Source organism: Palaemon carinicauda, chromosome 13, assembly GCF_036898095.1.
Source record: "Palaemon carinicauda isolate YSFRI2023 chromosome 13, ASM3689809v2, whole genome shotgun sequence".
NCBI classification, from domain to species: Eukaryota; Metazoa; Arthropoda; class Malacostraca; order Decapoda; family Palaemonidae; genus Palaemon; species Palaemon carinicauda.
In genome coordinates this window covers 41,858,219-41,876,391 of record NC_090737.1, presented here as the reverse complement: position 1 = coordinate 41,876,391, position 18,173 = coordinate 41,858,219, and the positions used below count along the sequence as shown (strand labels likewise).

General features: G+C 35.1%; 1 protein-coding gene across 1 annotated transcript; it reads left to right on the top strand.

The window, feature by feature from the left end:
- Window positions 1-1,457: 1,457 nt before the first annotated feature.
- On the top strand, window positions 1,458-6,013 carry LOC137651516 (golgin subfamily A member 6-like protein 24). Its single transcript, XM_068384746.1, has 2 exons — window positions 1,458-2,305; window positions 5,248-6,013. Exons 1-2 carry the CDS (start codon window positions 1,458-1,460, stop codon window positions 6,011-6,013), a joined length of 1,614 nt encoding a protein of 537 aa, XP_068240847.1.
- The last annotated feature ends 12,160 nt before the right edge of the window (window positions 6,014-18,173 follow it).

Sequence of the window (18,173 nt, the reverse complement as noted above, 5' to 3'; positions counted from 1 at the left end):
CATGGGCTTATGAATGCAAAGATTCAAGTTAAAAGTTAAAATAACAGGTCGAGGCTGACACTGTTGTGACGATTTCACAATTACGGGCTCACTAAGGCGACCAGTGAACTACTCAAATTAATATGTCAAGTATATGAAGGGGAAACATTTCATTCGAAAGCCATAATACTGACTACCACAGACATGGATGGAATGAAAAGCTTTTCTTCCGTTACTGAACTTGCTGGATACGCACTTGAGTTACTGTGTTGTGAAGACATGTCATTGAAGGATGTAAGTAAAAGGAAGGTGATTATATATATATATATATATATATATATATATATATATATATATATATATATATATATATATATATATATATAAAGTGTAAATATCCACATTCTGAATCTAAGCCACTAACAGGACGGAGAGTATTCGGAGGATGAAGGAAGCAGCGTTAGCGAAAAAAGAGCAAAAGTTTCGTCAAATGATTGAGATATAGATAAAAATATGGGAAACACAAAAGATGTGTCATTTAATTTAGGCAATGGTTTAATAAATTGAATAATAAAATAATGTTGAAATAGCCTACAATTCTATTATAATAGTTGTATTACGATTTGACTGGAAAATATTAAAAAATCAAATCTTGAGTTAACTGTAAATTATGTTTATTAGAATATACAGTAGGTTACTTATATCTAATAGTAATTATAAATGGAGGATTGTTCGTAAAAATTTGAGGTTAATTTACAATGGTTTGCTGAAGGTTATTATAAATTGAATACGAATGTTTAACATTGAATATCGAGTTTTACGGTAACAGAAAAAAATACAAGGTAAGGCAATATATTGTTATAAGTTATGGCCTGAGAATTAGCAACGCGACGGCCTGGTGGTTATAGTGCTGGCCTTTGGTTTTGGGATCCAGAGTTCGAACCTATCATACCCGTAAGTATTTCTCAAAGTTGAGGTATAACTTCACATATTAAAATTGCACTAAGTCCATCACAGAATAAAGAATTACTGAAAAAAATATTGTAAGTTGACGGCTCAAATATAACTGAAAAGCTTCTACTCAATTCTCACTTGATTGAAATTTCCTAAGTCCTATTGATATTTCAGTGAAAATAACAAAACTTCAGAAATCGCTAAACAAATGTAAAAATTGACAAAATCTCTAAAGTGAGTCGTTCAAATTGAAGTAGAAATCCGTATCTCAAATGAAATTTACAAATTGCACAACTATAAAGGTAAAGAAACCTGAAAAAGGTTTCAAGATAGAAAAATAAAATAAAATTAGGAGTAAAAATTCTCAACTCCACATACAAATCTATCGGTAAAACTGCGGAAAAGCAATATTATCTGTAGAGAAATACGAATTGTAATAAATCATAAGTAAAATAAAATTAGTCAGTCAAGTATATAAAGGGGATACATTTCAATAGAAAGCCATAATACTGACTACCACGGATATGGACGGAATAAAAAGCTCTTCTTCTCCTGTTACTGAAATGGAGATAACAACTGGGGACTATTATCCACAATATATGGATGTCGACGAACAAGAGGAATTTCATGTCGAAACTCTGAGGCACAAAATTTCTCAGATGTTGTGTTCGGTGGAGAGGAGTTATCAAGAAATGGCTTCCAAAGAAAGAGAACTTCAACGAAAAGAGCAAAGACTCCACGAACAAGAAGTTAGACAAATTGAAAAGAGTCACTGGATACAGATGGAAAAATCTCGTTTGGAAGCTCAAAAAAACTTACTTCAAAATAAAGACTGCTTTCTGATGGAGAAGGAAGCAGTGTTGATGAGAAAAGAAGAAAACACTTCACAAGATATATCAAGATTAAACGAAATTAGGGAAAGACAAGTGGAATTTGAGAGGGAATTATCAGCATATGAAAAGCTTCTGATGGAAAGAGAGAGACAGATGACCTGTCAATTACAACACAATAATAATATACTTAAAGAGGCAGAAAAGTGTTTTTTGGAATTAACTAATGAGTTGGCCACAAAAGAGGAGCTTTTAAGGAAAGCTGAACAAGAAGTACTTGCTTCCAAGTCCAATAACATACAGTCGTTAACAGAAGAACAAGAAAATATCTGGTACGAAAGGGAGAAGGAATTCAAAAACCACTTTTCTATGGCGAGACAGAGACTGCAGGTAACAGAGGCTTTGTTGGAAGAACAACGGAAGAATCTGGAAAGTGAGAAAAGACACTTGGTTTCTAGGGAGCACCAAATGAAGGAATACTGGGATGGAAAGATGGCTGAATTGGGGGCAAGGGAAGTTGCTCTTCTCAGCAAAGAAGAACAGTAGAAGACCAGAAATCTGAGAAAGATACAAAGAAAAAGAAAACGATGTTAAACCTTTTTCATAGTTTCTAAGTAACATTTTGTGTTGCCACATTGAATGAAAATTTTTTAAAAGGTGTTGAAAGTTTGTTTTCAATAATGATGTTTTATAGAATTCATATTTTGTATATTACAGAGCACAATATTAAAGTTATCACTTAATCATTATTTTAAATAGGCTATTTCAATGGTATTTTTGTACTCCTGAGATAAACTTAACGGAGAACTGTATTAGTCATAAAATCGAAATGAAATAACAAATATTAATGAGTAAATTAGAAAAGTTATTGGACTCTGTTTCTTGGGATAAATAATGAGAGAGAGAGAGAGAGAGAGAGAGTCAAAGTCAAAGTCAAAAACCTTTATTCCATTATAAAATGGTTATTCTGTTACATAACAATATAAATTATTTACATAAAATTCACAATAATCGGATTGTAAAAATTTAGGATATATATACATGAGAGAGAGAGAGAGAGAGAGAGAGAGAGAGAGAGAGAGAGAGAGAGAGAGAGAGAGAGAGGGAGAGAGAGAGAGAGATTAACTAATAATATATTTTATTACTCAATGCATAAATAAATCTCTAATTTTCTTTTAGGTTTTTTTATTACACAGAAAAAGTTGGACTTCTATCGCTTTTGTCATTAGAAATAACTTCAGTTATTGTTTTTTATCTAAGTTGGTAACCTATTGTGATGATATGCATATTTTACGTTAGCTGTTTGCTTTTAGGGAATAGTCCTGAAGGTAGCTTTTTGACTTTATTAGGTTTTATGATATAAAATATATTAATAGCAGTCTATCTTCACCAACAACCAAACTTGAAAATTCCCAGATGTAGAGTTTGAGAAAAAGTTACGTGGGAAATGAGTGTATAATATGTTGAGGTGGATGAATGGAAATAGAAGCCAGAGCCAAGTTACTTGTATGAACAAGAGAGGCGCCATGTTTATGATGTCATCCACTTTCCTCAAGGTTAAATGCGCCTAATGGTGGCTTTCTAAAATTTGTCATTGATGATTGAATAAACAGATAGACAAGAAAAATAGCGTAATTCAATAACATTTGTCTCAAATCAATAACAAAAGGCAATAAATAATATGCAAATAAATGAAAGACATTTTTTAGGTATTCTTGTAGTAAGTATATATATATATATATATATATATATATATATATATATATATATATATATATATATATATATATATATATATTTTGAATTGTGCTCTTTTAAGATTTGCTGTTAATTTTTACATTTCTTCAGCTATTTCTGAACTTTGTTATTTTTACTGAATTATTGACAGGACTTAGGAAATTTAGCTATTTCTGAAATCTGTTATTTATACTGAATTAATGATAGGATTTAGGAAATTTCACTCTAGTGCGAATTAAGCAGAATGTTTTCAGTTCTGTTTGAGCCATCAACTTACAATATTTTTTCCCTAATTCTTTATTCTGTGACAGATTTAGTACAATTATAATTTGTGAAGTTATGCCCAAACTTTGAAAAATAGTTGAGAGTGTGAGATATTTGAACTCTGGTTCCATAATCTGTAGTCAATACTATATCAACCAGGCCATCACATTACTGTCTCTCAAAGTACAACCTAAAAATATATATGACCTAATCTTGTATTTTTCATGTTACTGCAAAGCTCAATATTCAATGTTAAACAATCATATTCAATTCATAATAACCTTCAACAAACCAATGTAAATTAACCTCAAATCCAGCCAACCAATCCTCCATTTATAATTACTATTTAATACACTTAACTTATATTCTATTAAACATCATTTCCAGCTAATTTATTATTTAAATTGTTAATATTTATTGAGCAAATCGTAATAAAATTATCGCAATAAAATCGTATTTCAACATCATTCTATTATCCAATTTATTAAACTGTTGCCTAAGATAAATAACACATGTTTTATGTTTTCCCATATTTTTATCTATATCTCAATCTTTTGATGAAAGTTTTGCTCTTTTTTCACTAACGTTGCTTCCTTCATCCTCCGAATAGTAATTCTCTCTCCTGTATATGGATTTAGGAAATTTTATTTGAGATGAATTTTCTCACTTCAATCAGAATTGTCCATTTTAAAGATTTCCTAATTTTTAATAATAATTGAGATATTTCTGAATTTCATTCATTTTCACTGATGTATCTTTTCAAGTACTTGCGAAATACGTGAACATCGAGATATATTTTTCACTTGAATTTGCAGTCAACTTTGAATCTTTTTATAAATCTTAATTACGAAAGTATATTCTCTCGTAAATTTTGTACAATATTTTTTAAGGTACTCTATACTATTTTAACTTCTTCAAATTGTTATGTGGTTTAAATTTAGGTTGTCAGATCTCTAAGCAATTATGCTAACAACTTTACTTACTACAATAATACCTAAAAAATGTCTTTCATTTATTTGCATATTATTTATTGCCTTTTGTTATTGATTTGAGACAAATGTTATTGAATTACGCTATTTTTCTTGTCTATCTGTTTATTCATTCATCAATGAGAGATTTCCCAATTTCACAAATATCTTTCATAAAATATACAGAAACCTGAAAAAGGTTTCAAGTTAGAAGAAAAAATCAACTCCAAATGCAAATCTATCGGTAAAACTGCGAAAATGCAATATGATCTCTAGAAAAAATATGAATTGTACGTAATCAGAGTAACATAAAATTAATCTGTCAAGTATATAAAGGGGATGCATTCCAATCGAAAGCCATTATACTGACTACCATGGACATGGACGGAATAAAAAGCTCTTCTTCTCCCGTTACTGAAATGGAGATAACAACTGAGGAGTTTTATCCATAAGATATGGAAGTCAACGAACAAGAGGAATTTCATGTCGAAACTCTGAGGCACAAAATTTCTCAGATGTTGTGTTCGGTGGAGAGGAGATATCAAGATATGGATTCCAAAGAAAGAGAACTTCAACGAAAAGAGCAAAGATTTTACGAACAAGAAGTTAGACAAATTGAAAAGAGTCACTGGATACACATGGAAAAATGTCGTTTGGAAGTTCAGAAAAAAATTTCTTCCAGATAAAGACGCCTTTCTGATGGAAAAGGAAGCTGCGTTGATGAGAAAAGAAGAAAACATTTCACAAGATATATCAAGATTAAACGAAATTAGTAAAAGACAAGTGGAATTTGAAAAGGAATTATCAGGATATGAAAAGATTCTGATGGAAAAAGAGAGGCAGGTGAGCTGTCTATTACAAGACAATGGTAATATACTTAAAGAGGCAGAAAAGTGTTTATTAGAATTAACAAATGAGTTGGCCATAAAACAGGAGCTCTTAAGTAAAGCTAAGAAAGATGTACTTGCTTCCAAGTTCAATGACATGCAGTCATTAACTGAAGAACGAGAAAATATCTCTTACGAAAGGGGGAAGGAATTCAAAAACCATTTTTCTATGACGAGACAGAGACTGCAGGTAACAGAGGCTTTGTTGGAAGAACAATGGAAGAATCTGGAAAGTGAGAAAAGACACTTGGTTTCTAGGGAGCACCAAATGAAGAAATACTGGGATGGAAAGATGGCTGAATTGGGGGCAAGGGAAAATGCTCTTCTGAGTAAAGGACGACGACAGAAGACCAGAAATTTGAGAAAAATACAAAGAAAAAGAAAACGATGTTAAACGTTTTTCATAGTTTTCAATAACATTTTGTGTTGCCATATTGAATGTAAAAATTTTTAAAAGTTGTTGAAAGTGTGAATTTTTTATCATTCCACAAATAAATACGATTTTATTATAATTGTTTTATTATTATTTGCTTGGTAAATATTAACAACTAGAATCTTAAATTAACTGGAAATAATGTTTAATAGAATATAGGTTACGTATATCAAATAGTAATTATAAATGGTGAATTGTTCGTCCAAATTTGAGGATAATTTACACGGGTTTGCTGAAGGTTAATATAAATTGAATACTATTGTTTAACATCAAATATTGAGTTTCACGGTAACAGAAAAAAAAAAACTACAAGATTAGGTAATATATATTCAATAGTTGTAAGAGAAGAAGCATGTAGTATCGTGATGGTCTGGTGGTTATGGTACCTGACTTTAGATCTGAGGTCCAGAGTTCGAAGCTCTCTAACACGTAAGTATTTTTCAAAGTTGACGCATGACTTTAAAATTGAAAGTTGTATCAAATCTGTCACTGATTAAAGAATTAATGAAAAAATATTGGATGACGGCTAAAATAAAACTGAAAAGATTCTGCTTAATTCTCACTAGAGAGAAATTTCCTAAGTCCTGTTAATATTTCAGGATAATTGAAAAAAGTTCAGAAATACCTGATGAAATGTGAAAATTTACGAAATCTCCTAAGTGAGTGAATTCGAATTGGAGTATAAAGATATATCTCAAATGAAATTTCCTAAGTCCACAACAGCAGAAAAATTTCCCAAGTCCACAACTGCAGAAAAATTTCCTAAGTCCACATCAGCAGAAAAATTCCCTAAGTTCACAACAGCAGAAAAATTTCCTAAGTTCACAACAACAGAAAAATTTCCTAAGTTCACAAAAATACAATATACAGAAACATGGAAAAGGTTTCAAGTCAGAAAAAAAAATCGAAAATTAGTAGAGAGTAAAAATTCTCAAGTCCAAATACAAATCTATCGGTAAAATTACAAAAAAGCAATATTATATCCAGAAAAATATAAATTGTAAGAAATCATAAAAAGTAAAATAAAATTAATCTTTCAAGTATATAAAGGGGTTAAATTTCAATAGAAAGCCATAATACTGAGTACTACGGACATGGACAGAATAAAAAGCTTTTCTTCCGTTACTGAAATGGAGATAAAAACTGATGAGGTTTATCCACAAGATATGGATGTCGACGAACAAGAGCAATTCTATGTCGAAACTGTGACGCAGAAAATGTCTCAGATGTTGTGTTTGGTGGAGAGCAGATGTCAAGAAATGGCTTCCTCAAAAAGAGAACTTCAACGAAAAGAGCAAAGACTTCATCAACAAGAAGTTAGACTAATTGAAAAGTCACTAGATACATTCTTCAAAATAAAGACTCCTTTCTGATGGAGAAGGAAGCAGTGTTAATGAGACGAGAAGAAATGTTCATTTGGAATTGTGACTGCACCTATAAGCTGTGAAAGAAAAGAAGTCTCTGTTGAAAAACATTTATTGCATTTGTTAAACTCTTATAATATAATGACACATAGTTAAAGTGTCTAACTCATGATTCTTCAAAAAATAACACGATTAAACGGAATTGGGAAAAGACAAAAGGAATTTTAAAGCTGGAAAATCTAGAAGATAAAAAGAAAAGGAAAACGATGTTGAACCTTTTTCATAGTTTCTAAGTAACATTTTGTGTTGTCACATTGAATGTAAAATTTGTAAAAGCTGTTAAACATGTGTTTTGAATAATAATGTTTTATAGAATTTATTTTTTGTATATTAAAGAGTACAATATTAAAATTATCACTTTCTCGTTATTTTAATTAGCCTACTTTAATAATATATTTTTGTATTTCAAAGATAAACTTGATGGGGAACTGTGTTAATCATGAATCAAAATGTAACAAATAATATTAAAGGTAAATTGGACTAAAAGCATCTTGTGTGAGAGAGAGAGAGAGAGAGAGAGAGAGAGAGAGAGAGAGAGAGAGAGAGAGAGAGAGAGAGAGAGAGAGAGAGAGAGAGAGAGATTTACTACTAATATATTGTATTACTCAATGCATAAATAAATCTCTGATTTTTATATAGACTTTTTATTACACAAAAATATATTCTCAAATGTTATTCCTTCGAGACATCATATCAATATAAAGTAACAATACTTTATTGTGACTTTCTCCAATAAAAGATCATTTGTAAGAAGTTAGACTTGTTGAAGTTGAATCTGAGCACAAAGATAGTTTACCAAATTGGTTGAAAAAAAAAAAGGCATAAAACTTATTGAAAACTAGGTGATATTGAGGAGGAAATGTATATTGGAATGTCCTCAGCTTTCACAATGGAGAATAGATAGCGGGATAGATTTATGATGGTTGATAGATACATTATTCCTTCAGACTTGAAGGAAATAAAATTTTTGAGGAAATTTTCTTTTCATAAATAAAAACCAACCGATGGAAGAATTGTTCATTTGGGATTGTGACTGCACCTATAAGCTGTGAAAGAAAAGTAGAGTCTCTGTTGAAAATCATTTATTGCATTTGTTAAACTCTTATATAATATAATGACACATAATTGAGAGTGTCTAACTCATGATTTTGTGACCCTGGATCGAATCCCGGTCGTGATAACTGAGCAGGGGATTTCACAGTTTAAATTTCAGCCTCACTACTCCTGAGCCTTGATCGATGCTCATGTTGCGGTAAAGCAGCCTCAAAAGAAGTTCCAAGAAGAGCTCAAAGTTCTTTTTTCCCTCAGAAATTATTGTGTGTAAAACATTGCGAATTTTACAATTGTGTAGTTTAGGCAGACGAACTTTACCCTACGAATTATTGCCATTCAAAAGTTTTGTCTGTAATGTCTATGTAGTAGACATTATCTAAACTTTTTAGGTTATAATTTGTTGATTTCAGATATTTATTGTAATCTAAAGAGAACAAACATCGAAAATCAGAAAAAAATTTCACTTTTATCCCTTTTTACCAAGAAATACAAGTTCAATTAATACGATTTTATTCATTTTTGTCAATTCATTGTCAAGTATAGTTATGATACTGAGCTAGCGACTTGAGAAACCCGAGTTCGAACAACGTAAACTTCATAAGAATTTTTCATAGTTAAGGATAACTTAAAAAAGGTTCTACTGGATTTTCCCAACATGGGTCTTGAAGCCGTAGTCCCTTTTAAAACTGAAATTGGTAAAGTAAGAGATGAACTTTGTGATTACAAGAATTTTTGGAGATGTCATTACGACCATCCCATTGTTACATTAAATTATCCAGTGCTTGCTGCCTAGTCAAGTAAAATTGAATGTTAACTCCTGCTCTTTAAGCCTAACGTTAATCTCCACGGGGCTGAGCGTTTCCGCCTTAGGCGGTGGAGGGATGTTTACGTTGAAAGTGAAGTCCGCCATCTTGGATTGACCACGTTTGATGAACGGATTCGGTCAAGCAAAACAAAGGGAAAATCTGTCTTTTCAAAAGAACGAGGAAATGAAACTTTACAAATGTACTAGCGTGATAATCCAATGTTTAAAATTACTCATGATGAGTTAATAAATGGTTAAATGGATAAACAAATGTAGATCGCAAAATTACTCTAAAATTAAAAGTGACCAGCCCCAACAAAGCAGACGATGCCCAGGTCACGTGACAAAACTTTACCAAAATGAATTATATATGCACGTGGCGATAAACGACTGAAATAAATTTCTTTAAATTAAAACATGTTAGAAAGCGCATGGGCTTATGAATGCAAAAAATTAGTTAAAAGTTAAAATAACAGGTCGATGCTGACACTGTTGTGACTTCACAATTACGGGTGCACCGAGGCAACCACTGAACTAATTCAAAAGATAGATAGGCACACGAGGCAACGACTTATCTGTTAAAGTGCATTCCTGTAGAGGCTAAAAAAAAATGAAATTTCCCTCACGCGGAGGTAAAACAAAAATATCCTGGCTAAAGGACTAAAACAAAAATCTCCTCGCTAAAGGACACAAACCAAAAATATCCTCGCTAAAGGAAATTGAATGGAACTACACGCAGTAAGTCACGCACGCAGACAATTACGCACCCTTTAGTTTGGTTTGTAAACAAGAATTACGCACCCTTTAGTTTGGTTTGTAAACAAGATACGCCATCTCGGAACAAACACGTGGAATGAAACGGACTTGGTGAATTTAAGTTTCTACGTTACTTGTAAGAAGACTTAAAGTTATGTTACGCCAATTCGTTCTGTAGAACAAGGACACGTGCTAGGTATACGGGGAACGTTAGTTAAAAAGTTAAGGTTAGTTTGGAAAGGTAAACGACACAAAGGAAGGTAGACCAAGGTACAAAATGTTACAAAATAGATGTTAAATTAGCAAAACTGGTTGATAGAACGAGTACATCGGTGCTCTCGTTGAACAGTAAATACGGGCGTCTGAACAACACAAACCTTAGTTCAAGCAGTTTAGAACTTTCTGGCTACATGCGGAATCCACCACAACACGTGGGTGAACGGATTTGAGACAAAACGAAGTTCCTACGACAAATTGTAGTCTTTTTGTAGAGAACATTCAAACAACAAATTAACCTGGTTACGTAGTTCTTTCCTTAAACACGAGGTGGATACAAAAAGATCATAATGACTAAAAATTTCTCTTCCCAATTAAAGTCTCGCCATTACACATTCGACAAACTGGCTGGTGCGTGCGGGTAAGTAATATAGGAAGTTACTGTATGCTTAATCAAGCTGATTAATTACGTTAATGCTTCACAAGTCAAGGGTGACGATCCGGTTCGAAGGACCACTCGTGTGGAGAATTATTTTTTTTATAATTAATTTAATGTTTGAGTGGGACTTAGTTAGTCCAGCAAAGTCTCCCTACATCAGTTACTCAAAGATCAACAGGGAAGGATAAAGAGCACTTACACTCGGGGCACAAACACCCTGTTAATAACTTTACTGCCATAGTTTACTAACCCTCACTCTTAAATGCAAAAAAAGGTAATTGTACTGTCCAGAGACCGGACAACTCCACACGTGAAAATAAAACGGATTTTGAGCATAGGAAAACTCTATTTTTGGGGGAGAGTGCCATATCATCCTGATGGAAGGGTTCCTTTAGATAGCCTTCTAAGGGATATTTGCTACAGCGATACTCCCAGAAAAAATAAACTGAAGGTCTCCAGGATTGTAACTCCTGGCGGGAGTATCCAATTAAGGAAATCACATATCAGGGGACGTATTTTTAGATACGACACACAGCAATCTTTACCTCGAATAGATTTACTATAAAGTCCAAAAACAGTTCACTGTTCATCGCAGCACTAGATGACGGGTTTAATAACACTACCCGCCGCCACCACAAAATGTTTTATTTCATGTACTTGCTTCACAGAGTGTTTGTAGAAGACCCAGGATGATTTCCACCCACTGTATGAGCGGAGTCTTTCAAAGTCCATATGTTGAAAGAAGTTCAACGAAGAAGCAACTTTCCTCGAATAGTGACCTGCGGGTATATTGTCAGGATCCGCTCTTCGAATAAAGTAGGTGAGCTTCCCTCTCAGTTGTCTTAGGGATAGGTTTGATCCTGAGGTTTCGCCTCTGAAGAGCTGTCCTCCCTTGAATTCTGAAGTTCTTCGAAGATAGACCTTAAGACACTCTACTGGGCACAGGGAGGTATCTTCCTTCAATGGTCAAATTTTCCCTGGAATTTGATGGACTTCGTTTTCCTTACCACCTTCTTGTTTAAGAGGTCTGAGGTATATTCTTTTAACAAGGGGGTGGAGTGTTGGAAAAATTCTGGAAAACGGGGTGGAGTTCTGTTCCATTTCCACCCGAGTCCATTCGTTATTAGGCTGTGAGCCCAGGGATCGAAGGTCCTGCGATCCCAAAAGTGATACAGTCTGCCTCGTACCTGGTGCCCCTCTTTGCTTGGGGGGTCCTGCGGATTTGTTTCCGTGACTACGTCTTCCTCGGCCCCAAGAGGAGTTACCTCCAGGAGAACTTCTCTTAGGGCCTTTTCCTTTCTGACTAGGGCGAAAGGAAGTTGATTGCCTCTCAAAGTTAGGGCTTAACATTGGCGACTGGGCTACCAGTGTTGAGGGACCATCTGTAAAATGGTCTGAGGCATTGTGGTCATAGTCACAGCAGGAAGTTATGCAGGTCTGCGTGGTCTTCTTGCCTCTTTATTATTGGGCTAGGGACCTCCGTCCGAGGAAGATTTCCTCTTTGAGCTCATGCCCCACTTTTGGAGAAGGTTCCTGTTCTCTGTGGCTATTCTGGCTATGATCTCTTGGACCAGTTCCTATGGGAAAAGGTCTTTACCCCAGATGCTCGAGGTAATCAGCTTCCTTGGTTTGTGTCTTATGGTCGCTGAGGCTAAAACGAACTCTCTGCAGGCTCTCCTCGCTCTGAGGAAAGCATATAAGTCTTTCACAAGCGTACCCATGTGGGACTTAGCCAGGTAAATGAACATTTCACGGGTCTTCTGTAGACCTACACTCATTTCCAGGTAGTTGTGATGAGAAAGGTAGGCCGCAAGTCTCTCCTTCGTCTCCTGTTCCTTCCTCAGAAGATGGTCTGGCAACTTCGGAAGGTTCTCATTAAACTGCTGGACTGCTATCTCTGGATCCAACTTATAGACGGAGAAGGTTAGGTGGACATCCTCCCACTTCTCCTCGCAGGTAAGCAGTGTGAGAGAGAATTGTTCGCATTCCTCTAGGGTTGGGCAGGGTTTGCCCCCGGCGACTGCCTTGACGGCAAAGTCTAGTGCTTTCTCCGAAAAGAAAGGTGGGATGTCTCTTGCTCAGTGCTGAGACTTTGGAGTTGGTGTACCCGGCTCCTTTCAAGGTTTTCAGGAGGGTGGCTTGCGCCTTGTCATGCACGAAGACAATGACCTCTTTGGGTATCGTTTCCTCACGGGCTGCATGTTCATCCCGCAGTCTCACGTAACAGTCTCGGTAAGCTGAAAAGTTAGCCCAGAACTTATTGTCCTCAATCAGTTTGGTCCCCAACTTCTCCAGACGAATTGTTTCCCATTCATCATGGGCAAATGCTCCGCATACCTCCAGGGGTTGGTTTCGGAGCAGTGAGGGAGATCCAAAACTTTAAGAGGCTTCTTAGTGCAGCCCTTGGTAGATCCAGGGTGGTCCGCCCTCTCCTGCAACAGTATCTGCTGCTGCCTGAGTGATTCTCTCATCGTCTCTTGTTCTTATTGAAACAATTCCATCATCCGTTGAGTTGAAGTGAGGATTGCTTCGTTCTTGTCGGCATGTGCAACTGGTTCTGGAGTTGGGGTTGAAGAAGTTGACGGCATAAGTTGGTACGCCATCACGGTGAACTGAGGGTCTTTGGTTGCCGTTGAAACGGATCCTTCTTCCTCCTCTTGTGGATGTTCCACGTCTTCTTCAGGGCCTCCTTGCAGTAGGTCATTCCCAGTGTCAGTGGACACTTCTGACATCCTTTCTTGGTGGATGTCCAAACCTTCCAGAGCCTTATCTATGTCCGCGTCGATCTTCAGTTGTATGTCGGGCGACTGCAGTCATAAAAAAGCTGCCTCCGGGTCTCGGCAATGCTCAACCAAACACACTTGAATTATTAAAATTTAACTGTGAAATTATACACAGGAAAGAATCAATACTCGACTTTCCAAAGGATGAAAATGCTGGAGAATGCATGATGAATATTCCAATAACTTGTAACAAAACACCGGGTTAATATGGGAGCACAACTCGCTTAGAGAGCTAAAAGAAAAGGAATGGCGTCGACGTAGCAATACGGAAGGAGGTCCACCGGGTACCTAGATCGGCACCCCCTTCTTTCGCCACTCTTCCCCCTTACCTCAAAGAGTTAAATCTATTCGAAGTGAAGATTGCTATGTGTTGTATCTAAACATACGTCCCCTAATATTATGCGATATCCTTAATTGGATACTCGCGCCAGGAGTTAAAATCCTGGAGACCTTCAGTTTATTTCTCTGGGAGTATCACTGTAGCAAATATACCTTAGAAGGTTACCTAAAGGAACCCTTCCATCAGGACGACATGGCCTGAGCCCAAAAAAGTAATTCAATGGCCTACTCTAGCTTTGTCAGGTCGATAGTCATCTGCACTCTTAGGCTCTGTTTCGGCTCCATCCCAGTGACCCCAGTGAGAGGCTGGATAGCAATCTTACGTTGTGTAATTAGAGACAATAACAAAAATGGAAGCAGTGATGTAAAGTAAAGTTATGTTTAAAGATATGGATCTTTACCTTCGAAGCAGATATTCAACAATAAGTCGCTCACTAACACACCCTTTTTCAAGATACTTACTTTTTGTTAAAACATCGGGTATTCTGTCCCGTAATCAAATATTCATAATAGGCACATTGAAATAAATGAGGGAGTAAAAGTACAACAAGGTTTATTACCCTAATATTGATTTATCTTAAAAATTTACATTAAATGGACCAAACATCTCAAACACAAGGTAACAACAGAAATGCAAATCAAATAAGAAATGTGATTGATTAGAATCGTGGTCTTCTGCAATAATTAATAATCAAAGTTAGGTTGGACACGTGGCCCAGGTGACCCAGAGACTGCTAGTCTCAAAAGCAAAAAATATGGAAAAAATATATACACACAATCCCACCGCACACAACCTGAAATATGTAATAGCCAGTTAACCTAATCAAGTTATAAGTTAATCTAAACTAAAAAATGGGGGAAAACTAAGTGCCCCCGTTTTTGGTACCTGCACTCCTTGGAAGACAGTCTTTGTCCTCGAATGGCAGTTGACCGGATCGTTGCACTTTGCACTCTTGACTGGCTCACACCAGGAATCTTCACTTTGGCAAATATGGTTTACCAGGCTCCTTGGAATATCGTCTCTCCAACTGGCAGTACTCCTCTGTGAGTCAAGTTTTGGGAAGGGGGAAGGGGGTGTGAGCCAGAGGAGCACGGCTCCACTGACAGGATGTTCAGTCGGTCACATAGGTCAGACGGCCACAACTGCTTCTGGACGAATGGGGCTTGGTTAGGTTTTAGAGGGCTTACCTGGCTTCACCTTTTAAGACAGGTGAGGGTCATGGTGCGCAGGGTAATCCAATGGAGATGCCATATCAGGACTTTAGGGCAGAACAATATATTGTTGCAAGGAGTGCATAGGAGCTAAGATTTTGTACAAAATACTCAGAGAAATCTTGCTGCTCTAAGGGAGTTTATATATACAACAATCCTACCTATTCTGGCTTGCTAAAAATTAATTAGTTAATGATTAATTAGCAATGGGATGGTGCGATGGGCATACATCTTGAAATTAAAAGAGCTTAATTATTGGCACTGAAAAACAAAAGCTGCTTTCAATTCAGCAGTATTGAGAATTATATTCAAATCAGTTTAGTAATTTACCTCGACCCAAGTAGTTTAAGGAAAGAACCACCTTATGCCCGCTAAGGCTTTTGTTATGCGTATCTACGCTGTGAAGTCACAAGCATGGCGTACGCTACTGTCACCAAGTTTATTTGATTTAGAATAGTTCTCCCAAAGTTTTGACAAAGAAAACCTAATATCGGAGAGACGTTTAATGGGTAGCTACAGTATTATTAGGAGAGAGCCAAAAATACAAAAGGGAGCAGAAGAGAAGAGATAATTCTTCACATAGGCAACGGTTTAATAAATTGAATAACGGAATGATGTTGAAATACAATTTTATTATAATCGTTGTATTACGATTTGACAGGTAAACATTAGGTAATCAAGTCTTGAGTTAACTGTAGATAATGTTTAATAATAGTAATTATAAATGGAGGATTGTTCGTGTAAATTTGAGGTTAATTTACAATAGTTTGCTGAAGGTTATTATGAATTGAATACGAATTTTTAACATTGAATATTGAGTTTTGTTGAAAAAGAAAAAAAATACAAGGTGAGGTAATATATCTTTATTTGTTCAGGTATGTTTTGAGCAACATTATGGCTCAGTGGTTACAGTACTGGTCTTCGGTTTTAGGATCCAGAGTTCGAACCTCTCATAATTGTAAGTATTTTTCAAAGTTAAGGCACAACTTCACATATTAAAATTGCACAAAGTCCATCACAAAATAAAGAATTACTGAAAAAATATTGTAAGTTGATGGCTCAAACCCTTATCCCTTAAGTGAAATTTCCTAAGTCCTGTTGATATTACAGTAAAAATAACAAAAGTTTAGAAATAGCTAAAGAAATGTAAGAGTTAACAAAATCTCTCAAGTGAGAAGTACAAATTGAAGTAGAAATCTGTATCTCAAATAAAATTTCCAAAGTCCAAAATAGCAGTAAAATTTCCCAAGTTCACAAAATATAAAAAATGTACAGAAACTTGAAAAAGGTTTCAGGTTAGAACAAAAGTTAAAATTAGGAATAAAAATTCTCAACTCCAAATGCAAATCTATCGGTAAAACTGCGAAAAAGCAAAATTATCTCTAGAGAAATATGAATTGTAAGAAATCATATGTAAAATAAAATGGACGGATTAAAAAGCTCTTCTTCTCCCGTTACTGAAATGGAGATAACAACTGAGGAGTATTATCCACAATGTATGGATATTGACGAACAAGAGGAATTTCATGTCGAAACTCTGAGGCAGAAAATGTCTCAGATGTTGTGTTCGGTGGAGAGGAGATATCAAGAAATGGCTTCCAAAGAAAGAGAACTTCAACAAAAAGAGCAGAGACTTTACGAACAAGAATTTAGACAAATTGAAAAGAGTCGCTGGATACAGATGGGAAAATCTCATTTGGAAGTTCAAAAAAACTTCCTTCAAAATAAAGATGCCTTTCTGATGGAGAAGGAAGCAGTTTTAATGAGAAAAGAACAAAACGTTTTACGACAAATATCAAGATTTAACGAAATTAGTAAAAGACAAGTGGAATATGAGAAGGAATTATCAGCATAGGAAAAGCTTCTGATGGAAAAAGAGCGGTAGATGATCTGTCAATTACAACACAATGATAATATACTTAAAGAGGCAGAAAAGTGTTTTTTGGAATTAACAAATGAGTTGGCCACAAAAGATGAGCTTTTAAGGAAAGCTGAACAAGAAGTACTTGCTTCCAAGTCTAATAACATGCAGTCGTTAACAGAAGAACAAGAAAATATCTGGTACGAAAGGAAGAAGGAATTTGAAAATCACTTTTCTATGGCGAGACAGAGACTGCAGGTAACAGAGGCTTTGTTGGAAGAACAACGGAAGAATCTGGAAAGTGAGAAAAGACACTTGGTTTCTAGGGAGCACCAAATGAAGGAATACTGGGATAGAAAGATGACTGAATTGGGGGCAAGGGAAGTTGCTCTTCTCAGCAAAGAAGAACAGTAGAAGACCAGAAATCTGAGAAAGATACAAAGAAAAAGAAAACGATGTTAAACCTTTTTCATAGTTTCTAAGTAACATTTTGTGTTGCCACATTGAATGAAAAATTTTCAAAAGGTGTTGAAAGTATGTTTTCAATAATGATGTTTTATAGAATTCATATTTTGTATATTACAGAGCACAATATTAAAGTTATCACTTTATCATTATTTTAAATAGGCTATTTCAATGGTATTTTTGTAATCCTGAGATAAACTTAACGGAGAACTGTATTAGTCATAAAATCGAAATGAAATAACAAATATTAATGAGTAAATTAGAAAAGTTATTGGACTCTGTTTCTTGGGATAAATAATTAGAGAGAGAGAGAGAGAGAGAGAGAGAGAGAGAGAGAGAGAGAGAGAGAGAGAGAGAGAGAGAGATTAACTAATAATACATTTTATTACTCAATGCATAAATAAATCTCTAATTTTCATTTAGGTTTTTTTATTACACAGAAAAAGTTGGACTTCTATCGCTTTCGTCATTAGAAATAACTTCAGTTATTGTTTTTTATCAGTCTTGGTAACCTATTGTGATGATATGCATATTTTACGTTAGCTGTTTGCTTTTAGGGAATAGTCCTGAAGGTAACCTTTTGACTTTATTAGGTTTTATGATATAAAATATATTATTAGCAGTCTATCTTCACCAACAACCAAACTTGAAAATTCCCAGATGTAGAGTTTGAGAAAAAGTTACGTGGGAAATGAGTGTATAATATGTTGAGGTGGATGAATGGAAATAGAAGCCAGAGCCAAGTTACTTGTATGAACAAGAGAGGCG